General features: G+C 39.5%; 2 protein-coding genes across 2 annotated transcripts; one reads left to right on the top strand and one right to left on the bottom strand.

Moving 5' to 3' along the window:
* Window positions 1-4,508: 4,508 nt before the first annotated feature.
* LOC107689229 (transcription factor 7-like 1-A) lies at window positions 4,509-16,629 on the top strand. Its single transcript, XM_016487164.1, has 9 exons — window positions 4,509-4,637; window positions 11,448-11,583; window positions 11,976-12,078; window positions 12,251-12,334; window positions 13,498-13,641; window positions 13,734-13,893; window positions 14,311-14,418; window positions 14,550-14,601; window positions 15,705-16,629. Exons 1-9 carry the CDS (start codon window positions 4,518-4,520, stop codon window positions 16,163-16,165), a joined length of 1,368 nt encoding a protein of 455 aa, XP_016342650.1. The 5' UTR covers window positions 4,509-4,517; the 3' UTR covers window positions 16,166-16,629.
* Window positions 16,630-21,889: 5,260 nt separating this feature from the next.
* Window positions 21,890-24,422, bottom strand: LOC107689250 (caspase-3-like). Its single transcript, XM_016487194.1, has 4 exons — window positions 23,876-24,422; window positions 23,210-23,373; window positions 22,574-22,706; window positions 21,890-22,484 (listed from the first exon to the last, which is right to left on the bottom strand). Exons 1-4 carry the CDS (start codon window positions 24,093-24,095, stop codon window positions 22,171-22,173), a joined length of 831 nt encoding a protein of 276 aa, XP_016342680.1. The 5' UTR covers window positions 24,096-24,422; the 3' UTR covers window positions 21,890-22,170.
* Between the last annotated feature and the right edge of the window lie 119 nt (window positions 24,423-24,541).

Genomic DNA, 24,541 nt, shown 5'->3' with positions numbered 1-24,541 from the left:
TTCGAATCTTTTGTTGTCCCATCTAGATCTGTCGTTCATATTTGGAGGCGGTCGAGAATTCCTGTCCTTTCCCCGCAAATTAATTTCTAATTAGCACAGATAGGGGTGTCTATTGCCTATGAATTGTTTACTTAATTATCGGAAACTCTCGCAGTTCTTAAACAAACAATAGGCCTGAATGCCGACCTGTGGTGAGGGAGGGCTGGAAACCGCCGCCTCTATTGTCTTTCCCTCTGGCGGCAGTGAAAAGAGCAGCGAGAGGTGTCGCTCGCATAAATAAATGAGTCAGGTGATGTCGGACCCCTCTGGCCGCATCAGGGCACTGCCCATAGGCATACATGCACGTAATCCAGAGCCTTTTGTCTGGCTTAACTGTTCTGATGCTGAGATGTAATGGATTCCTTTGTGTGCCACCAGCTTTCTGCTCCATTCTAGTGGAGGGTGTGTGTGGAATGGGTGGAAACATCAGGGAGAAATGTAGGCCATGCTTTGAATGATTGACATAACCTACTTGGCTCCGCCCCACTCCAGATTTGTTTTTTCTTTCCCTTTTTCCCAAGAATGTTGTGCTATTTTGTGGAAGCTCTTGCGGTTTGAGGTGCAGCGTTTAAAATCTTTTTAAAATCCAGAACGAAGCTTACGGTTGCAGCAACACATGTTGAGGCTTCCAGATATCTCCTTAAAGAGGTGTCGTCTTCTGTTTGTTTTGACAGAGGGCTTCATTTCCTCTAGCATATGACTGTCAGGATTGATATTTGTGACGTTTTAAGTTGTCATAATCTTGTTAAAGATCCCCATCGTCTTCGCTCAGCTGCGCGGAAAGCATTTAAGCAGCATTTCAATCTTTCTCTGTGACCTCTTGACATCAGGTAGACAGCTACAAACGCACTCCAGGTGTATTTATGAAATGAAACCGCATGAACCTGGTTAGAAGTATGTCTTCTGTCTCAGCCTGCCCAAGGTGATGTGACACCCATTTTTTTATAATTTGGTATTTGTTTTCATAATTCAGTATATTTTTTATGTTTAGTATGCACCATATTTATTTTATTTTATTTTAATATCAGCCAGATTAATATGCTAATATTTGGCCATTTTAAGATTATTGGTATCGAGAGTAATTTCATTTCATCCAGACAGATTAATCTGCTGATATTTGGCCATTTTATGATTATTGGTATTGAGAACAAATATTTTATTTTATACAATTTTATTATTGATATTTGGCCATTTTAAGATTGTGAATATCAAGAATAAACGGTTTTTACTTTCATTCTTTTTTTTGTGAATGTCAGTATTAAGTACATTTAAATATACATACAATTTAAAAATGCAATAAAATTTTTTAAAATTCTAATTTGCTCTAAATTTAGTTGTATTGTGTCGGCCGCCTTGTTCTCTAAATGTTGCTGTCAGTCTGTATAAAACCCTGGTTGGTTGACCACATATTTTCAGTTTGCAGAAAAAAAGAAAACATTGCCTTTTTGTGGTTGTGATTAGGTTTTCATAACATAATATTTGTTTGTGTTTTTGTTGATTTTCTTGGTGAAGCTTTGATTGATTTACTGTTGCTTAGCAGGTCGTCGCTGAAATTTGACATGCATTTTGAGGGTTTCGTGTCTGTGCACCATTTCTTTTCTCTTCTCAACATGAAGTCAATGTCTGCTCCTAGAGTTATGGCTTTCAAATACAAATCCCTAGACCCCAAGACTGTTTACTTTGGCCGATCTCCCTTTGTGTCTCCAGAAAAGCAGGACACAGGTCCCTGCAGCCCGGTAGTCTGTGAGTTTGTGTGGGAAGGCAAAACAGATTGTATTTCAAGATAATATGTTAAGTTTTCAGTCAGGTGATGGCGGTTATGATGAGGAAGGTGGATTGTATTTTTTCAGTCATCCATCCACTTTAACTGCAGCTGCAAATACCAGAAACAGGGTAAGGCCCCCGACAAGAACTAGACGTTCCTCAGAGTGGTTCCTCTCAAAAACTATTCACAGATGCCCTCTGAAAGTCGACCACAGACTTAAAGGGATAGTTCACCTGAAAATGTAAAGTGTCATCATTTACTCACCCTCATATCAAACCTGCATGACTGGCTTTCTTCAGTGGAACACAAAAAATATATTTTGAGATGTTGCTTGGACCTCAACATTCGTCAAAATAACTTTGTTCCACAGAAGAAAGTAAGTCATACTGGTTTGGAGTGAACTGAGTTCATGTTTGGGTGAACTGTCCCTTTAAGCACATTAATTTTGACTGTCTGGCCAAATTAGATTTTTGACTTGCAACTAGGGCTGCACGATAAATCGCATGCGATATTTAACGCGCATCTTATCAGTAAAGCCGGTTCTGTAATCAGCTGTAAATCTCCATCACGTGCGTGCTTTCACATTGAGCAGCATTAACTACGAGCTGCGCAAAACCATGTTCATATTCGCGCAATTTTTTGCGCAGCTCGTCAGTGAACAACGGCTCTGTGTAGTTAATGCTGCTCAATGTGAAAGCACGCACGTGATGGAGATTTACAGCTGATTACAGAACCGGCTTTACTGATAAGATGCGCATTAAATATCGCATGCGATTTATCGTGCAGCCCTACTTGCAACTGCCGTTTATCAACTCTACTGCAGACAACGGAAGGTGAAAGTGAACCCAACAGCTTTAATAAACGGCACAAGGTCTCGGCTCATCCTGCCAGCTGTAAGGAAACTGTACCAGTCCCTGCTCATAAACTACTTTTGTTTTCCTCACCACCAAACCCAGCAACCCCGTCCACCGGACCATAATGTCTTTTCCATTTTTAGCCCACAGTCTTATCCAAACTTCCTCACAACAATTCCGCTTGTGATGAATGAAGTTTAAAGGGAGAAACAAAGCCTTATTAACCCCAAATGTGCCATGAAGTTTGATTTTAGAACATGTTTGGGTTGCGCAAGATGAGATTTTGTTTTAGTATTGCAGGGTTGGACAATTTACAACATGTGCCTATACAAGGGTTTACACCATTTTGGTATTGTTAGTTAGTGTCGACTATGTGTGCATATCATTGACTTTTATACATTGACTGTGAAGCAGTTGTTGCCAAATGTATTTTTCTAATGAATAATCAGTTTTTGATTTGCATCCATTACATTTAAATATTAAAAAAGATCCAGTTATATAAGTATTTAATTTACTGGATTATTAAAAAATTGGCATTTAGGCATGGCTATTTAATATATAAACTATTTTATTTATTGCATTTCAGGCAAAAATACACTTATCTTGATATTCTGTTCCCATGATTATACGATTTTAATCATATAGCCCACCCGTAGTATATATGCTTGGACATTGATGTATAAGGATTTGTCTACATTTATGTTGTCCCTTAAGTAGAACTATACATTTGGTTTGAAAATAGTTTTTGAGGTATATATGTTCACTATAACCGCAGATGCTTTCAGCCCCTAGACTCAAGAGCTTAGATACGGGAATGACTCCACAGGAACATCTGATACGCTTTGACTTCTACACAAACCAGATGACTGAGCCAGGCGGGGAAGCTCCGTGAAGGGATAAAAAAAAACTAGATTTTATAAATTACCCCTGAAAATCATAAGCGCTGGATGCGAGGGGCCCCAGAAAAGCTGAAAGGCATCAAACTTTGACATGTGCGCACTGAGCTACGAGGGCTTTCACAATAAACGTCTCCCCCTGTATAGGAAGTCCAGTCATTCATCACTGCGTGTCTCCTCCATGCTCCTTCTCTCATTGCATACCACGCTCACCCTAACAGCATTGCTTCTGCGTTCTGCATTGATTTATAAAGGGGCAAAATTAGAGAAAGGCAGATCTCTGTTACTGCTCCATGCATTCTGTAAGGCCCCTTCCTATTCTCCTAGTGCATTATGGGACTTCCTCCCAGCTGTTCCTCATACTAACATACACACATATTATCCATCCAGCTGGGCATTTACTATGCTGGGACCTGCAGTCCAAATCATATTTAACTTTCACGTTTCGCCCCCTCCCTTGGGCCTGACTGCTCCTGTCTCGGCCCCCCAAACTGTTCCAGCTTAATGCTCCCAGGTGCTAAACAGCACTTGGAGTTCATCTCCACAGCTTTCAAATGAATTAAGACAAAGAACAGCTGGATTGCTGGAATCTGTGGATGACTCAGAGGTCCATTTAATTGATTTCTTCCATTCCTTTCCATTTTAAATGAATATTCCAGGTTAAGTACAGGTCTACAGAAATACTTGTGTCAACAACTGTAGCTTCATGAAATTTTCATCCAAGTGCTTAACATGAGTCTGAATTATTTCCTGTGGCAAACATTTATTTAACTTTGAGTATTCCTTTAAATCGAAAACTTGACTTTCCACCTGTCTGTTAAAGGTGGAAAATCTGGTTTTGGTGACTTTTGTTTAGTCAAGACACATACTTCTACATCACTATATCCATATGGAGCACTTTTAAGTATAATAGAAGTATTTCTGGTTATGCAGTGACATGTAGAAAACCTGGTGCATGTGTTGATGATTGTTTGTGACGTTCTCTTTTGTCCCCTGCAGTATCTGCAAATGAAATGGCCGCTTCTTGATGTTCCCGGGACGGCAGCCCTTAAAGACTCCAGATCACCAACACCAGGGCACTTAGTAAGTCCATCAGCAACTTCATATTCTGTATAGTTTACAATGCAATTAAAAAGGTCTTTTGATAAGTTGGGTGTAGACTAACCTTGTGTTGTGTTGTGCTTTTGCATGATATGCATCTTTAGAAAGCAAATGCTTTTAAAGGTAACGTTTTGATCTGAAACCGTTAAACCTACAATAAAATATTGCAATATATTGGTATTTAACTGCATAGGCTTGTTTAACTTGCCTTAGGAGCAAAGGTACATTGGTGGCCTGCGTAACTTCTTTCGCAGTGAACAACCGGAAACATTTTTTCCCACACAAGCATGACTAGCTTTCAGCCGAATCCTGGTTTAGGCCGAGGGCTTAAGCTTGTCGTTCTAAGTGTCAACAAGCAGCAGACTTATTTTCATGCCATTCCACCCCCTCCGGCCACTCATGCGACCCAACTTTTGACCTGCTTCACCCTTTCCAGACACCACGGCGGAGAACCTCAGGAATGCTCGCTCCAAATGGCAGCTAATCCATTCCGGAGACGTTTTTTTTTTCCACCCTCCAAACATGGAGATTGTCAGCTCAGAACGATTGAGGTTCTGCCACGGTGACAAAGTGATCACTGACTGTGGTCCGAGCTTAAAGATTAGAGCGTTTGCCCAAGAGATTCCCAAACAGACCTTTGGGTCAGTTCTGTCTAAACGAGAATCCAATTGAAAGTTCTCAGGCCAAAGATTACGATGACCTGATAATAATACCGGTACACTGGGCCTGTTGAGTCTGGTGTTTTGTCTTTATTTACTTAGCATGTGTTTCATAAAGTGCCTATTATCATGCTTGGGGACTCCAGACAGACTGCAAATATGCAGCGGGGGAATTTCCAATTATACGGAGATGAGTTGACCATTGAAGCCTGTTGATGCTGACTTTGCTTTAACACTCAGTATTGTGTTGTCCTTACAGAACGTACAAACAGTGAATGCTACTGTTCACCCGTCAGAAAAACACACTTTGCTTCCTCATTAGATGTTGGCATTGGGGATTAATTTCTGGCATGCAGATCTGGGGGAATCTCTTGTGATTGGAGGATTAATTAGAGCCAGTAAATAATTTAGGTGACATGCTAGAGGGTTTATTGTGTTTCTAATGAATGGCAGGGGCTGTTGAAATAACACCAGGCTGCCAAGAGGGCGTGAGTGACCTGTGGAAACCATTTCTGTGGCTGCACAGATTGGGTCCAGAAGGCACACATGCTAATAGGGTGAGCCAGAGCGGTCCGAAAGGCTCAATTATTCAGGAACCAGGTTTGTTTAGCATTCCATTGGCATCCCTCTGAATGTGTGCAAGGGTGATATTGCAGCACCGAGCCCACCTTTTCACATCGCCTTCCATACAATGCATCTGGACCCAGGCCGCATGAATAATACATCAAACCAGAACAGAGGGGCAGGAGATGTGTGAGGCATTGTGGGAACTTCAGACTTGTCAACCCCTTTGTAAGCTGTGTGTGAGATTTATTTTTTCAGTCAGAATCATACAAAAGTCCTGTAACAGTACCGTGGTTCATGTATCAAGTAGCAATACTATGGTACTTTGAAATATAACATGGTACAGTTAGATTCCATATTCGTATATATCATGGTACTGTAAGGAACTTCAAAGAATAGCATGGTAATGTCCAAAAAATACGTTATTATCATGATGTTTTCACATAGTGTTATATAATGGTGGTACTTTAAAGGGGTCATATGATGCTGCTAAAAAGAACATTATTTTGTGTATTTGGTGTAATGAAATGTTTATGCAGTTTAAGGTTCAAAAAACACATTATTTTCCACATACTGTACATTATTGTTTCTCCTCTATGCCCCGCCTTTCTGAAACGCGTCGATTTTTACAAAGCTCATCGGTCTGAAAAAGCGAGGTGTGCTGTGATTGGCCAGCTATCCAGTGCGTTGTGATTGGCCGAATACCTCAAGCGTGTGACGGAAATGCTACGCCCCATACCATATTGTGATGATGCCCTGTCAGGCCAGAGCGATTATTCAAAAACATGAAAACCCATTATAAACGAGGCATTCGTTGCATCCAGTGGGGACATAATTATGGATTATAATGACTTATACTGTCTTTTTACGCGTTGCGTTGCATCGCGCCGCGTAAACATAAAACCATCTGCACCGTCTGCATTTGTGATTGGAGAAATGACAAACAACAAGCCCTACTCTACACTGCCCAAAAAAACTCGCTTTAAATATATAAAATATAAAAAACCGAACTTCCTGTCTTTGAGTCAGAACAGCCGGCATTGTAGTCTTAGGGTGCTTTCACACCTGTAGATCGATTGCTTTGTTCCGAAACGGATTAAAATTATTACAATGTTGCTTTTTATTCTTGGTGCGGTTCGCTTTCACACGGTAAAGTTTCTAAATGGACCAAATTTGTTAATACAAGTCACGCGCGAGTAAACTGTTCTCTCATTGGTCAACATTTCACGGTTTATTTTCCGGGATTCCACATAGCTGTCACGGCTGTCATCCGTCAGGATGAAACGACAACAGCTTTGCGGGCTTCAAAGTAGTTTCGCTTTCACAACAAAACACAGCGTCACACACGGCCTAGAGTGAGCAGAGACCGGGGGATAAAGTGAGGAACGGCCAGAGGGCTAGAGTGAGCAGAGGCGGCGGATTCGACGAAGGAGCGTCCGACGGGCTTGCGGCAACCACATGTGACGACCCCGGGCTGGACTCCGCTTCGTCCACGGTGAAAGCCGATCCGGCGATCCACAGCGCAAAGTTGTAGTATTTCCTCAGCGACCAGCACGGATCAGCTCCAGGCATGATGAAGCAGATATCGTCCTCTTTTCGAAGGCCAAACAAAGTAGTTTCGCTTTCACAACGAATCACACAGTGCCTTCACGACATGGTGGCGGCAACAACAATACTACAGCGAGAATAAAAGTTATGCCTTCTTTCTTTGCATGAACATTTGGGCGGCGTTATGCAAATCTTCCCACATAGTGACGTAGGTATGTGGGGGCGTGTTAGAACGAGCCATTTTAGGAAGGCTTGGCTGACTCTTAACTTTTATAAAGAATATCTCTTTGGATTTGAGACTTTAGTCTTTGCAACTTTACAGATCTTCTTTATGCACCAAGAGCTTGTAACACTCCAAAGAGAAAGGAAAAATTGAAATCGCATCATATGACCCCTTTTTTTTTGTAGTCTTTCTGAGAGCCCATGCTCTTCATAGATAGAATATAAGTTTGATTTCTAGGTAGTTTAACTGAATGTCCTTCAGCTTTTCTGTGTGTTAGTGCTAACTTTGATGCTAATCCTTCACAGAAAAAATACACAACAGATCAAGTTGTAGGCACAGAGTCTTGTATCTGATATGAAATGATCTCACAGTGATATCACAAGTGCAAAACCTGGTTCTTAAAAGTCACAGTAAGTCACCATGTTTAGCAAACACTTATGTTAGCAACAGCCGACGCAGCAATTGCACTTTGGCTAGCCAGTACCTAAGCTGTTGTCTGTCTCGAAAGCATGCTTGCACATTAGGTCTAGTCAAGAAATTATGGTTTAAATAATTTATTATAAACTAATAGTCTTTACCAGGCATTAGTCATGAGTCCACAAGCCATTTTCACATTGTTTTCAAAAATCAGATTACAAATGGAAATTCCATTTAAATTGCCTGCTAATGGCATTGACAATTGATGTGTCTTAGTGAAAGCATGATGTTTGTGCTGATGGGAAAAGTGTTGCGTGTTCATGCAAAAACCAAATCATGTGATTTGAGTTTTTCCATTAATGCTGTTGTGGCCTTCATTTACATTGTCTGGTAAAGTATGAGGATGTAAATCTATGTGAAACCAGATGCAGATTGCTAAAAACCCAGAAAATAATTCTTAATAGAGATGCTAAAATTAAATTCAAAGGCATGTATCTGTAAAAGATGGTGATAATTGTAAATTGCGCCCCATTGTTAGGGATCATACTGTTTGGCTCATACTGCTAGTTTTGGCTTGTCCTTTCCTCACTATTATCCTTCATTTGAATCTGTATTTAGCCTCTCATTCTTCCACTGCTAAAGCAGTTCATTGTGTCTTGATCCCTCTTGCTCAAACGCCTGTTTGCTTAGTAACTCAAGTAAGAGATGGAGGAGGTGAAGCCAAAAGAAGAAAAAAAACAATAGGCCACATTTGCTTCTTACTCCACAATGTGCTTGTTTTATCAGAGCTCCAGTTTTAACAGCTCCATGTGGTGGCACCAGAAATCGTCTTTGGGCGGGTTCCTTTGCTAGCGGGTGGAGAAGAGCAACAGATTAATCAGCAGGTGTAGAGCACTGACCCTGCACTTTTTGTACAGTTGTGACTTTTGTCGTTTCAAATGGCTATGACACCTCCTTGTGGAGAGTCACTCCAAAGAACTCAAAGAAAACAGTTCAAAGAGGTACAATATTTGGCTAACTTTAGTTCTGAGTGTCTCATAAAATAATGGTCATTGAATGAAAGACTGACCTAGCACAATTGGTAAATATGTGCTTGAGAACTCTGGACTCAATGTAATTTAACTGTGTGATACAAAAGGTGGAACAATGTTTACACAATGACTCACTTTTTCTGTTTGGTGAGGTGTTTTGTCAGCTGTTTTTCTCTGTTGTGCTGGGCAGGCGTCTTCTCCTCCTACAGACCAACTTACAAAAGTGGATTTAGGGAGATTTATCAGGCTTCGCCCTTGATGAACCTCAGGACTTTTTTGAACAAAAGGTAAAAAGATCCAGGTACTTGTTGACAGACCACAATTGAAGAAGAACCCATTTCTGCCATCTAAAGGTGGATTCCTGCATATTGCAACCTGAAGGGTTGACTTGAGAAAATGTTGTTGTTATGTCATTGTCCTTACGTTACCGAACCCAATGAATCAGCTTGCATATGTTTTCAACCCTGATCATACTGAGTTCCCTCCCCAAGAGTCCTTCATTTAGGACTTAAGTTGTGTTAATCTGGTGGACACTTCCTTTCTTCTAGTTGTAAAGAGCCCACTCAAACAACAAACAGGAGGACTCGAACAAGTGTTGATATGGATCCTTGGGATGTTTGGAGTCGGCTGGTCCAGTCCAGTTCATTTGTAAGAGGGGCGAGGGGCCCAGTCTGGTGGCAGTCTATGCTTGGGATGTTGGCGTCGGAGGCAAAACGGTTGGCGTGTTGACACAGCAGGGATTCTTGGCAGTTGGATCGCGAGAGAGACCATTAGCCTCAACAGCTAATATCATAGTGCAGTGGACAAACACGATCTTAGATTAACAGTGCAAGTTGTCCTCTACCTTTCTTTCTCAATCAGCCTACTGACATATCTTTAAAACAATCCTTTGATGCACCTTGCAGGGTTTCCAGAAGCCAAGCTCAGCTTGTCTCGGCTAATGCAATGCTAAATTATGTACAAACACAGAGACAGACAGTCAGACAGATAGATGGAACGAGAAAGGCAAGGAATCTGATGAGAGATCTGGATGTGTTTGGACTGTGGGAAACGAGAGCCAGTCTTGTCTCAATGCAAGCCTTGTTCATGTTCACAGAGTGCTGGTTGGAGCAGAGGTCAAACCCACTGCCTACGTAGAGGTGGGGGGAAGGTTAGCATGGAGGAAACAAGACCGCATTCTCCACTTTAGCTCCCTTGTGACGTCCTGAGCCAACAAGTACCTCATTCAATCTATGACTCACCACCTTGCATTGGCTTGTGTACAGATCACAGCAGTGCTGCTTCTGATAATATTATAGTCCTACTGGTATATTTATGTGGTCAGGGTTCTGGACATATGCTAGAAAATTATATGCTAATATAGGTTCCTCCAGCATTCCTGCAACTTCAGTTGACTGTGCTAAAAATGATGAGTTATTATTGAGGTAAACATATCGAAAGTTTACCTCACTTTAACTACAGCAAGATTCTCTTCAAACTGCTGGTACGTCATTACGTTGGTTGTCCTGAAAGAGAAAACTGTGTAGAGATTTGCTAATGCTCACTATAATGTGCCCCTTGCTGCAAATCTTAGAATTTTAAACTGAAATGTGGAATTGAGCTTGCTTTGCTTAGTATTTGCATTCATGTACTTGCAACACTCGAAAGTAATATGTCCTTTTTACAATCACATTAGCCTAGCTCTGGGGTAGCCAGCCCTGCTCCTGGGGGGTTGCCTTCCTGCAGACTTCAGTTCCAATTTTGCTCCAACAAGATTTTAAGTAATCCTGAAGACCCAGATTAGCTGCTTAAGGTGTGTTTATTTGGAGTTGGTGCTAAACTCTGCAGAATGGTAGCTTTTCCAGGAGTGGGCTTGCCTATCGGTTTCCAAAATTGTGCCGCCTTAACAATCTCAAAAGTCGTCCTGATCTGTTAAACTAAGCACTGAAGGGTTTGTTACAACAGGTGCCACCTTTAGCTGCCTCTTGTGGCAGGTGTTGTAAACAAGATCTCTGCCACTTCCCTTCACATGTCAGGCCTGTGTTAGAGTCAATTATGGTGAGTGGCAGCTGGAAACATCTTTCTCTTGTTGCTAGTATGCTACGCGAGAAATGCCTGCTAAGGGTGTTAGGTGTGATTTCTCCCACCCTCCATGCAGCCGGTCAAATGCCCAACTGGTGTTTATTTTCCTTTGGGAGAAGTAGGGAAAAGTAAACTCTGCTGCCGAGACCCATTGTTCTTTAAAACTCTCTGGCGCCGTTCACGAATAATGAGGCCTAATGGCTATTTTCTTCTTTTTGGTTGTTTAAACATGCACTTATTTCATTCCCCCCCTCCCTCACCTCTTTCTTGTTCTCATTTTGTTTTTCAGTCCAATAAGGTTCCAGTTGTACAACACCCCCATCATGTTCATCCCCTTACGCCGCTGATCACCTACAGCAATGAACACTTCTCCCCTGGAACGCCTCCCTCTCACCTCTCGCCGGAAATTCTTGACCCAAAGACAGGTAAGTGCCACCAACAGCAATCTTCAGATGCATTTGCTAAAGCTTCGAGAGAGTAGTATGATCCAAAAAATGCTGAGTCATGACTTGTTTTGATGGGGTTTATTGCAGTAATATGGGGATAGAAGTAGTTACAGGTGAAGTGTGTAATTTTTGGCATCACTAGTGGCACTAAATGGAATTGCAGTCATATTTTTTTATCTGCCTGACGAAACCAGTGGTGTGATTTTTGGGGCAGGACTACCTATTTGCAGGACAATGGTAGACAAGGGGGAGTGTTTGAAGACTATTTTTGCAGTTTGATTTGGTGCCAGTTGCAGCACAGAAGTTCACCCTTAAATTGACTTTTGTTAATATTTGTATTCAGTTTTCATAATCAGCGTTGGTTTCCTCAGGCATACCAAGGACCCCTCACCCTTCAGAGCTGTCCCCATATTACCCTCTCTCTCCTGGGGCAGTTGGACAGATCCCTCACCCTCTAGGATGGCTGGTTCCTCAGTAAGTCTGAACCCTGTGGCCTTTAAATGCATAACATCAACCTTATTTTACCCATGCAGATGGCTGAATGACGTTTGCTGCTATTTTTGAAAGTTCTTCTAGCAAAAACTTGATCTGTTTGTCCCTGATTTTGCTTTAGCCAGTTGTTTGAGTGCTGTTTTTCTATCTTCAGGCAAGGCCAACATATGTACTCCATCCCTCCTGGGGGCTTCAGACACCCCTACCCTGCACTCGCCATGAACGCCTCCATGTCTAGGTATGTAACAGAGGGCAAGACCTTCTTTCCTGCACCAACATGCTGATTTATAGTTAAACTCGTATCTATTAATAGACATGAGATGCAGACAGTGCGATTCCTCCCTAAAGACTCAGAGAAGAGTTAGTACAGGAAACTGCTGATGTATTTTTTGCTCAAAAATGGTGCCTTGATACCTCTCTTTCTCTTTCAACTCTGTGCCATGTTCCAGAAAGGAAATCTTTTTTAAATGCAACACAGTTTGTTTTATCTTGCTCAGATAAATGTACAACTTAATCGCCAATGTTCAACACTAATAACAAAATTATTAGATAACACAGAAAAGTTTGTTTAGCGTGCCATTTGGTATACAAAATGCTGTTAAAAAATTGTCATATGCATGCAAATCCGACCAAACTTTAGTTAATGTTAAGTGTTGCAGAAACTCGAGGGTGTTTTTTTTCTCACTTTTTACCATATTACTGTAGATATGCTAGGCATTATATGAAAGTAGCACTTCCTGAAGCTCTTGCTGAATAGAAACTTCTCTAGTGCATGATTTTATCATATTCTTTCCATTCAGTTAATGCTTAAAATTTCCTTAGGTTGCTGGATGAGCAACCTGGATCAGTTTTCGCACGTCCGCATGAAATCTCGCTGTCTTTTAATCTCCCACTATTGCTTTCACACTTATCTTATGGCTGTGCACCTTTCGTTGGTCTGTAGAAGGAGCGAGATCTCTTTCTGTTCTGCGTTCATTTTGTGGCACAGTGAAGTGCTGTAATCCAGTAGAAATATGTGTTTTACCAGAGTGTGCATATCACAGATTGGAACAGTTTTTCCCCCTGATCTGTGAAAATGACAATGCTGCTATTGTATTAGCTGTTATGAATCTGAAAGTCCAGAGTAGAAGATTTTTCCAGATTCAGCTGCTAGGATAGTTGCTCCAGTGTGATTTTTTGCGCAGCTCGTCAGTGAACAATGGCTCTGTGTAGTTAATGCTGCTCAATGTGAAAGCCCACAGGTGATGGAGATTTACCGCTGATTACAGAACCGGCTTTCTGACAAGATGCTCATTAAAAATGCGATTTATCGTGCAGTCCTACTTCAATACCTGATATATCTGTTTATTTATTCTATATATGTCTATTATTGAGTGTGAATCTGTCTCTCTCTCTCTCTAGTCTGGTATCCAGTCGTTTCTCTCCTCACATGGTGCCTCATCCTCCTCATGGCCTGCACCAGACGGGCATCCCTCATCCCGCCATTGTGTCGCCTGCCATCAAACAGGAGCCCAGTGCCGACCACGCCAGCAACTCGACACACGGGTGAGTCTCTGTCCTCCATTACTCTCTCACTGACATTTCTCTGCTCTTCTCCAACTGACGTCGTCTTTGCATCCATCTATGTGTCCATACAGAAAGCCCTCGGTGCCTGTGAAGAAAGAGGAAGAGAAGAAGCCTCACATCAAGAAGCCCCTAAATGCCTTTATGCTCTACATGAAGGAAATGAGGGCCAAAGTAGTGGCCGAATGCACCCTGAAAGAGAGCGCAGCCATCAACCAGATCCTAGGCAGGAGGGTGAGTGCTTGCAACTCCATTACGAGAGGAGCTGAGATGCATTAGTGTGTTTCTCTTCATCTTGTCTTAAAGGAACAGTTCGCCTAAGAATGAAAATTGCCATCATTTACTCACCCTCATGTCATTCCAAACCCGTATGAAGCACAAAAGGAGATATTCTGAAGATAGTGCTGGTCGCTCTATTCCATGCAATTACAACGAATAAGCGCCGGAGCTATCAAAAAGCACAATAAAAGTGGTCCATATGACTTGCACGCTTCTGAAATTTTTCCTTTTGTGCATGAGAAATAAACTCATTTGGGTTTGGAATGGCATGTGGGTGGGTAAATCATCAAAAAGTGCATTTTTGGGTGAACGATCCCTTTTAAGGAATGAAAAGAGGAGGGAAATTTGACCATATGTTCTTTTATTCCACAGTGGCACTCTCTTTCACGTGAGGAACAGGCCAAATACTACGAACTCGCCAGGAAAGAACGGCAGCTGCACTCTCAGCTTTATCCGGGCTGGTCTGCGCGAGACAACTACGTAAGTGAGCCCAGAATGCAGAGTTTAACGCAAGTCATGTGGGATTCAGAGTCCTCCATTGTTTTTGGCAGCCAGGGGAGTTTTGCTTAAGCAAACACATCTAATTTGCTCCAAATCATGTCTGTCCGCAGGGAAAGAAGAAGAAACGGAAGAGAGAGAATAAACCTGATTCCCCACAAGAGTGTAAGTGTCACTGGACATCTGTATTTCTTTCTCAATTTCTGTATGCATGATCTTTTGCTGAACTTGAGCTTTTTTTCCCCCCAGCATCCCTGTTGGTCTGATCATTCAGCTCACAGATCGTGTTCAGTTCAATTTTGACATTAGAAGTTAGATGACGGAGATTTTAGCTTTATTATTATTTATTATTCTTAACTGGACCTTTTTTTCAAAGAATAATTAATTTACTCACTCTCATGTTTTTCTAAATCTGACTTTCGTGTGTGTGTGGATGTGTGTGTGGATGTGGATGTGTGTTTGAAGTCATTTGGGAGCAAATGGGAGTAATTTTCAGTAGATTTTTAATCATAGATTTTGTATTTTTTATGAAAATAACCTTTAAATTTAGTCACTATTTTTCATGTTGGTCAATTTTTGACTGAAATGTCTAAATTTAGTCGATTTGTTTTGTTTTTTTTTTTGTGTTTTTTTTAGAACATGTTATTTTCTGTTTAAAAAGTGCAAGAATAATTATTCAATTAAATATTTAAACATTTTATATATTATTTTAAACCACTGTTAATTTAATATTACTCTTATAGCATTGATATTTTGAATGAGCTTTTTATTTATTTATTTTTGTCAGATTTTACTTTAGTATTAGATTAGTTTTAGTATTTTAAATATTTATATTAAGCTGTAATTATATTTATTTATATGTATTTTTTATTTTTATATTTTTGTTGTAGTTTTAGTCATTTTAGTACAGCATAAACTTATTTTCAGTTATTTGTCAAGGCAACATTTCTAATTTGCATTCAATTTTTTTATCTTAAATCACACACACACACACACATATATGAACATTTGAAGTAGATCAAAACCTTTCATCAAAGTTGTCCTAAAACTAAAATATGTTCATGTCTTAGGTTATGTTGATATATATATAAAAACACTGATTTAAACATATCAACATTTTACATTTACCAGCTTGTAGTAATTAACTATTTTTGATTTAATTTAGTTTAATTATCATCATAATGGCCATTTTTAATTTTGTTTTCATTCACCATTTGTTAACAGAATGTTTGGGAGTATATTTAACCCTGTTTCCCTCTCATCTGCAGGTAACTTCTCACCCCAGCCCAAGAAGCAGTGCGTCTCGTACCTGCCGTCTGAGAAAATGTGCGACAGCCCTACCTCCTCTCACGGCAGCATGCTGGACTCGCCCGCCACACCGTCTGCTGCCCTGGCTTCACCGGCGGCCCCTGCGGCCACTCACTCGGAGCAGGCTCAACCCCTGTCCCTCACCACCAAACCGGAGGGCAGAGCCCACCACCCCCACTTCCCCCTGCCAGGGAAAGCCTCGGGCTCCAGCTCCACTTCCTCGTCCACCTCCACCGTCTCCCATCCGAGCATCTCCCTCCACAGCCAGTCGGCGGCCCTCCTGACCCGCCCCATACCATTCAGCACCCTGCCTCCCTCCCTGCTCTCCCCGTCCTCGCCTTTCCACCACGCAGCCCTACATTCCCATCATGCCTTGCTGCAGACACAACCTCTCTCTCTGGTCACCAGATCAGTGGAGTGAATGGAAAAAACGACAAACTTTTTACACTTGTATATTGCTTTGTTTTTTACATTTTTATAGATATTAGACCAAATTTTTAAGATAGAATGAAAAGGAATAATTATTGGTCAATATTTGACCACCACTCTATTTTTCTTTTCTCTTTGAAACAAAGTGTATTTTTGTTTTTTGTAAATTGCCTTTTTCCAACGTGATTCTCCAATGTTGCTACTTGTATAAAAGACAAATGTATAAAGGTTTCTCTTCTTTTCTTTTTTTAAGCCGTACTTGACAAAATACAATTTGTAGTTTTAGTTCAATTCAATCTAATGGTAGTTAGGAGTTTGATTTTTCATTACTGCATTCTCTCCCTTTTTTTCTTTTATTTTTCTTCTTTCTTTTGGTACCACCTCATCCTGTTCCTAACCCTGTGTGTGTGACTCTCCTAAGACTCCATAGCTAATAAACCTCAAGTTATTTCTAAAGGCTGCATTGTGTTTTTTTGGGGGGGAGAAGAAGCTGCATGTGATGACTGGCTGAATAATGCAACATAGATCTTCTGAATAGAGCCAGTATCACACACACTGACAGTGTTCATTTATCTAATTAGGGCTCGTGAAGTGGTGTGTGTGAAATGCTGGCACTAATGATGTGCACAAACTAAATTATATAATTCATTGTTGGTGTAAAACACAGCTTCTCAAATAAAAAAGTGCAACGTGTTGTTGCACACTATGACGTTATCTTGGTAAAAGTACTCTGGGAGAGCAAAATAATGAAAAATGTGACCACAAAACCAGTCCTAAGGGACAATTTTTTTAAATTGAGATTTATACATCATCTGAATAAATGAGCTTTCCATCGATGTATATGGTGTGTTAGAATAGGACAACATTTGGCTGAGATACAACTATTTGAAAATCTAGAATCTGAGGGTGCAAAAAAATCTAAATATTGAGAAAATCGCCTTTAGAGTTGTCCAAATGAAGTTATTAGCAATGTATAATACTAATCAAAATTAAGTTTAGATATATTTACGGTAGGAAATTTACAAAATATCTTCATGAAACATGATCTTTACTTAATACCCTAATGATTTTTGGCATAAAAGATAAATGGATAATTTTGACCCATACAATGTATTGTTGACTATTGCTATAAATATACCCGTGCTACTTATGACTTTGTGGTCCAGGGTCACAAATAAACATTTAAGGTAAAGGTGAAATCAAAATTTACCTTATTTACTTTTTTAAAAATATGTTTTTGGTTTGAATGTGCTCGGTTCAGTTGGTTATTGCGAAGAAAAAAATTGAAATCCATATATTTCTTTTTTTAATACTGTGGTTTCACTGTCAGTTGTGTGTTGATCTGGCAAATGGTGTTTAGAACAGACATTATTTGATTACACTGTGGTTTTCTTTATTGACAGGCTTGTAAGATAGAAATGTAACCAAATGTTCTAGTGATTTAAAGTCAGCTTTCTGTGATGATGAGGACATGGGAACATACTGTTTTTAGAAGGCTGTAAATAAGCAAGTTTGCAAACTCGGTCACAATTGTAAAAGCCGTGTCCAGAATTAAATATTTCCACGTGTTTACAGCACAATTATACGTGTTTTGACACACTGCCACTGTTTTTAACGAAGAGGCTTGGAAAGTCGGTCCTCTGAGATCTCATTAGCTATTTCAATTAGCAAACGGCATGGAGGGTAGGTTACGGGTTTCCCTGGCCCCTGGGATGCCGACGGCTGCCAAGGAAGGAGCAATTAGGCCTCACGGAGACGGAGTGACCCACTAATTCAACTAAAACACACATAGACGTGTCCAGGGATGGCAAATGTAAAGCTAAGTGTGTGTTAGCTTATAGACGCTTTTACCATCCAGATATCTGGAGACCAATTTGAAGAATCTTCTTTCTTCTCAATTCCTTACATGTGTCTAGCAAGTGAACACATTAAATATTAGCCTATTCTGTAGGCCTACGTAACAAAACGTTCAAACTGGTTTGGTCAAGTAGCCTATCACCAGAGCTGGGTAGATTATACTTACAAATTGTAGTCCGTCACTTATTCCAAATTACATGACAAAAATTGTAGTTAGTAACGTAATCCATTACATTACACATTTTAGGTATCCTAATATAATTGGACTACTTTCTGATTACTTTTAGATTACCTTTGACCTAACTCGTTTAGGCTATCACATTGATTTAAGTAGCCCAGGTTAAAAAAAAGTATCCATAATGTACTTGAAGTGCTCTATTTTTGCGCACTAATTTTGTACTCAATATAGCTACTAAAATGATTCTTTAGTACTTCTTAAAATAAACCTACATCAACTAAGTGTACTCAACTATGCTACTTGTAGTACACTTGAACCCATCTTTCATAGGCTACACTAGTATACTCAAGTGTAGGCTACTACAAGTGGTAACTAAATACATTTTTTAAAAATACAGAGATGGTATGTTAAAAGCGGGTTTTATTTCATATTCATGGTGTCCCAAAATAGCACAGTTGAGTACACTTAGTTGATCTTAATTTATCTTAAGAAGTAAAGAATCATTTTTAGTAAAAAAAATTAGTGCGCGGAAATAGAGCACTTATGGAAGTGTACTTTTTTAACCTGGGTAGATTGAATTTTGTACCATATTGATATAAAAATGCAAAGAGTATGAAAATATATTCCATTTGTTGTAATTAACAACGTGAAGTGCATTAACATTACATCAATGTTTCCCAAACTGGGGTTCGTAAATAACTGCAGGGGGGTTGTGAGTTTAATGAAAAGCTAATAATTAAATCATAAAAATGTCCAATTAAAATAAATCATTGTAATATAACATCGATCAAAACACTTACTAAAAAACTTACTGTTTATCTGCATGTCATTTGACCATTAACCAATGTCAGAGACCTGGAAGACTTTCTGAGTGTATATAAGTGGTAGGCTAGGAACATTTAAAAGATGAAAAAGTAGAATTAGGGAGAATCGATAAATTCTGAATAATTTATTGCTATTGAGTGAATTATATGTAATCATGTAATCAATAAAAAAGTAACTGTATTCTGATTGCGAGTATTTTAAAATGTAATCTAATTAAAAATGTAATGTAATCCAGATTACATGTAATCAGGTACTACCCAGCTCTGCCTATCACTTGTTTATCTTCTGATGTCCAGGCAGTTAGGTGTCTTTACACAGCAATTTTAACTGGATGCCTTTATACCAGGGCCTGAGGAGAGCAGGCATAATTTTGTCTGGCTGTTATGCAGCATATATTTACACAAAATTTGGAGCAAGTACAGAGCAGCCCTAACTGTGTAAGGATGCCAAATAGCATTGCTCATGGTCTGCTCTCAAGTAAACTGCTGAAGCCCATAATTTCAAGATGACCAGGACAGTTCAATTGTGGTTGTTGTGGTGAGTTAAAATCACATTCCAGACGAAGGGACGGTTCACCAAGACACACTTGAGGTGCTAAGAATGGCTTAAGTAGCATTCAGTCACTGTTTCGCAAAGCTATGTTTTATGTTCTGAAATTGGCTCCTTGATTTAGTTTTGTGGGTAGCTATAGTTATGTGATTTAGTGATGGTATCACTATCAGATGGAAAAACCACGGTTTATGATAAATAGGCTACGTTTGATATAGCCTACCATGTCTCATAATGTTTGTTTACTTCCACGTGGCAGTAACCCACTACATAGCGAGAAAAAAACAACAAAGTATGACTTTTAATTTATTTCATATATGACTATATATGCTTAGAATCTGTAACAATTATGTAATAATAAATTGAAAAACGATTACATTTTTCGTTTTCTGTTTTTTAATTGAAAACGGATTTGGAATGGACGGAAGATACCCTGATTGTGTATTCTAATCATTTAATTTAATTTAATGTGTCAGATGTGAACGAAAATTAAATATTAAATTTAAAAAACAAAATCTAGAATGTTATTAATCTATGAAATTGTATAAGTGATTAAGCTTTGAACACAAGCTTTGAATAAATGACTAGCCTACACACATACATAGGCTATACATACATACATAAATGTTTGGATCCAACAAGAAAATTTGAAACCAGTCAAATTTGGACCGTGTGGTATTGTAACATGAGAAATTCATATTACGGACACCGCCCCCTAGTGGCAGACATAAATATCATATTAGTGTCTGTCACTCTTGGTCAGTCGAGCTAAATGCGTCCTGCCAGTAGATGGCGATGTTGTCTTCTATCCCTTTGCAACGCTCTTGCTTTGAGTCACTCTCTGAAGCCCAATATAAAGAGGAAACCGGGGCTAGTTGTCACACACTCCCTGGAATGTTTCTCCCGGTAGGTTTGTTTTGCTCATTTCTTTTTCTGTATAGACACAAACCTGTAAGTCTTGGCTACAAAAAAAAAAAAAGTTGAACATTTTCGCCGTTGTTGCCCAAAATGAAATATACAGTTAATTGAGCACACTTTTTGTGTTGCGTGGCATGATGTCACGGGGTAAATTGTCACAATTGGCACCTACAGCAGTCAGTTCAGGTTTATATTGTATGTGTAGGACTACATTGCTCGTGAGAAGATTAAGCCAGAATACATCTTAACTTGTTTTCTGTCAGGACCACTATGGTCAAAGATGATTGACAACTAGCATACAGTTTGGATTGGCGGTATGGTTCCGTTCTGGGCAAGAACTCCCTGTGCCTCCATGCAGCCTAGCATGGATGAGAGCAGGGAGAGCAGCAATAACCCCACCCAGGGTAAACAGAACAGAACCAACATAAATGTATTGCAGATATCGTTAAAGTTCAATAATGTTTTGTACACATTTTAGAATTAGTCTGATTCAAAGGAGAATCAGAAGGCTGAACCCTGACTGACAGAGGAGGAGCTGGGGATGGAGAAGGGTAATTAGCTATTGAGCAATGCGAAAACTGCTGATAATACTGTGGGACCTTATATATGAATACTTAGATAGGTGTCGTATTCCCATAGGTTGATGGGGATCAGCTGAGAGTCAGCTGATGCGAGCTTGACTAACGTGACCTGCCAGAACTAACACTACGCTAGATTTTTGTTGCAATTATCATAACTAAAAACAATTAACTCTTCGAGCATAAAAAAAAGCTGGTCATCTGTGTTAATTCAAATGAGCAAAAACCCTTCAGTGCTCTTGAGTGAAATATATTCCTATGGATTGTGGCATCAGCATTTGTGCTCAGCAGGCCGTGTGCACTGATGAAATCCTGCTTGTCTGGATCTGCTGTCACTCCACATTCATTCATGTGATTTCATTCAGTCATGTGCAATCCTGTACACACCTTCAATTACAGTAAATAAGTCGGGGGCAAAGTGTGACTACTATAACTTAATATGAGTCACAGGCAGCTGAACCTTTCTTTCAGTTTTATTTTAAACTCAAAAAGCATATGGTCAACATTATCACGTTAGTTTTCTCTGAAATCATCAGGAATACAATCAAATGACAGTTGCATCAAACCTTATGTAAATGTTGTGTTTTTGACACTAGACACAATTGCTTGATATTTTTATTTTATACATTTTAGTTGCGTTGTTCTAATTTAGGTCAATTTATTAACATAAATTAAGATCATGTGATAGAAAACCGCTATTTAAATAGAAATTATATTTAGCAATATTACGTTTTATGTTGTATTTTTGATCAAATAAATGTAGCCTTGGTCAGCATGAGACTTCTTTCAAAAGCATTACAAATTTTTAATGACCTCAAACTTTTGAAGAGTAGTGTATATAGAGAATAAGTAGGTTATATGCATAATGAGGTAGCAATAGCAAAAACACATGACACATAAATGGAGCACTAAAAAAGCACGTAATGTCACATTGTGCAACTTTCGCAACCGCTCACTTCCTGCTGGACATGAAACTTTACGTAACATGACTCACTTGATTCATTATCAGTCTCCTGTGAGATCCATTGAGAGATGCTTTAGAAGAGTAAACATGAATCAGTTTCTCCACATATTCTTCCAGTCCGTCTCTGTTCAGCTGATGGAGCTCTTCCGTGATCGATTGGGTTCATCGATAAGCTGCGTGGCTGCAAAGGTCAAGCTCAAATCTTCTGCTGCTGCCATCTTTCTGAACGGGAAAACCTCTCTGGTAAAGCGGGTCACAAAGCACGGCATCTGTTTCTTGCCGCCCAACAGTTTCCCTCTGGATTCAAAGTTGTAGGCCACCTGGAAGTTTATTCGAGTCAGGAGTCTTGTGATCTCCAGATCCGGACCTCCTTCCTCTTCTAGCAATTTACAAAAGGTTTGAATCAACTCCGAGCCCAGAGGATGCATGAATGCACCATAACCTATAAAACAAATGAACGTGAGTGAAGAACTGAAGAGTTTGTGACTTTACGAACTATGCAAACAATGTGATGGAGTTCATAAATCACACCTGGAGATGTGGCGTACATGACTGCTGTGTCAATAGGGATGGAAAAGAGCTCAGACATGCCATCCTCTTCCTCTGAGAACGAAGAGTCGGCCTCCACCTCCACACCTTCATCCAACCCATGCCCTCGACAAGCCTGAAGAGCAGAAAGATGGGATAATCATAAACATTCGGTTACTAGCTTTAAGAAAAATATAGTTAAAATTATGAAATAATATCAACTCAAATCAACATTTAACATCCATGCATGGACTTATTTGATGAGTAGCCATGCAATAAACAGAGGGAAACCCAAAAAAATGCTGTATATTTTGTATTTCCCTTTCATTTTCTACGGTGGTCATGTGAAAAGTAAAGTTTTACTTTTACTTTTACTTTTTCTAGCAAATCATGTCCACAATTTTTTGTGTGTTCACATTACAATGGCCACAAACGTCACCATTCGGATGAATAAAAAAAAAATTCAAAACGCAACATTTTTAGGTTTTAAATGGTTGAGCAGTACCAGAGAGTCAAAGGAATTCTAAAGTGGAATGCAATATCAACACAGCCATCGATATTTGCTGAAGTACAGTATAGGATTATGCAAGAATAGGAGTAAAAACGCTTTGGCTGTGAGAAAGTTTTCACAAAATGTACCTGGATCAGAAAGAGTTTGCTCTTGTCTGCCATTGACGGGTCTCCAAAGTAGCTGTAGATCTCAGCCAGTTTCACAGCACATCCGTCAGCGCCAAACACAACACCCTCCTCACCATGACTGGATATGACGCCCACAAAACAGTCTTTGACCGTCTTCTTGCTCTCTGAGGATGGAGGGCATAGAATTCATTAAAGTTAGTGATGTGTAATTAAATATAATAGACAATTCTGCATGCGTGTCTAATAAGCTGTCATTGTTTGAGGTCACGATCTGTTTCATTCATAGTGCGTATCGTGTTCAGATTTGAGTCTGTGTGACTTTGTCATCAACTAGTAGTTGTATTGCTCATATGATTCACTCATTCATTTCTGATGATAGCAACATCCTCAAAACCCAACACAAATCTTAATTTCTTTGTATATTAAAATCGAGTTATTTTAAAAGAGTTTGTGCCAGAGATAAATTGTGTTTAATAATGCTTGCTGATAAATGAGGACAGTGTTATTAACAAGCATGGGACTTTGGCACCAATAAATTACCTTATGTAACGTGTTTTTAAGAAACTCGAGAAAAAAGAAAAAAAAAAGCATTGCAGATGTGAAACATGAAGTCTGCTTGGAAAGAAATATTTTTTTTTATTTTAATTATTAGACTAAATATCTTACCTGCTTTAAATGCTTCGTAGATCTCATCTTTTTCGATGTCCATTCTGATGTCCACAGAGAAGCCGAGCTTGCTGAGGATTTTGTGAAGTCTTCGAGTGTCTCTCTTCGCACCATTCCTCTTGTTCAGACCCACACCTGGATAGAAGTTCTCCACAGACACGATCAACGCCCTGTTCTTCATTCTCTTGTTTGCTGTCAAAGGAAATTTACAAGACATCATCTTTCCTTCTCTTCTGAGGTGTAATGCAGTCACAAACTGTGTGAGAATAAGGAGAGCCTACTTTATGAGTCTGTCTGAATGTCATATAATTGATGAGTACAGCATTTATGATTCTCATTTTTTCTGTCTGTCATGCCCTATATGGAGTTTCCTCCCAGCGTTTTCTGTGTCATCAGTCTGATCTATGCAACATTCCAATTCCTTGACAAATCAGAAGCTTCAGCTTTAGCAGGCAATTTTCTACATTTGTAGGTGTATTTATCTTCCAACTAACCTGCAATGGTTTGTCGGTAACTGAGAATGTAAGGAAAGTGCATCGCAACAAAATTAATAGTAAAAAATTTAAAAAAGGAAAATAGATTTTCTTTCAGTAAATAATATATTTCAGATGTATTTATTAAACATCCAGACATAAATTAAAATTGTATATGATTAGTGTTTACATT

Source organism: Sinocyclocheilus anshuiensis, unplaced genomic scaffold, assembly GCF_001515605.1.
Source record: "Sinocyclocheilus anshuiensis isolate Anshui unplaced genomic scaffold, SAMN03320099.WGS_v1.1 scaffold393, whole genome shotgun sequence".
In the NCBI taxonomy this organism is placed as follows: Eukaryota; Metazoa; Chordata; class Actinopteri; order Cypriniformes; family Cyprinidae; genus Sinocyclocheilus; species Sinocyclocheilus anshuiensis.
This window is presented reverse-complemented; position numbering and strand designations above follow the sequence as displayed.

Excerpts from the sequence above, each read along its gene's own strand:
- LOC107689229 (XM_016487164.1), top strand. The coding sequence starts at position 4,518 with ATGATTGTTTGTGACGTTCTCTTTTGTCCCCTGCAGTATCTGCAAATG. Across the intron at positions 11,584-11,975 it reads AATTCTTGACCCAAAGACAG|GCATACCAAGGACCCCTCAC; the intron begins GTAAGTGCCACC and ends TGGTTTCCTCAG. Across the intron at positions 14,419-14,549 it reads GGTCTGCGCGAGACAACTAC|GGAAAGAAGAAGAAACGGAA; the intron begins GTAAGTGAGCCC and ends GTCTGTCCGCAG.
- LOC107689250 (XM_016487194.1), bottom strand. The coding sequence starts at position 24,095 with ATGATGTCTTGTAAATTTCCTTTGACAGCAAACAAGAGAATGAAGAAC. Across the intron at positions 23,374-23,875 it reads CTACGAAGCATTTAAAGCAG|AGAGCAAGAAGACGGTCAAA; the intron begins GTAAGATATTTA and ends CTCCATCCTCAG. Across the intron at positions 22,485-22,573 it reads CATGTACGCCACATCTCCAG|GTTATGGTGCATTCATGCAT; the intron begins GTGTGATTTATG and ends TTTGTTTTATAG.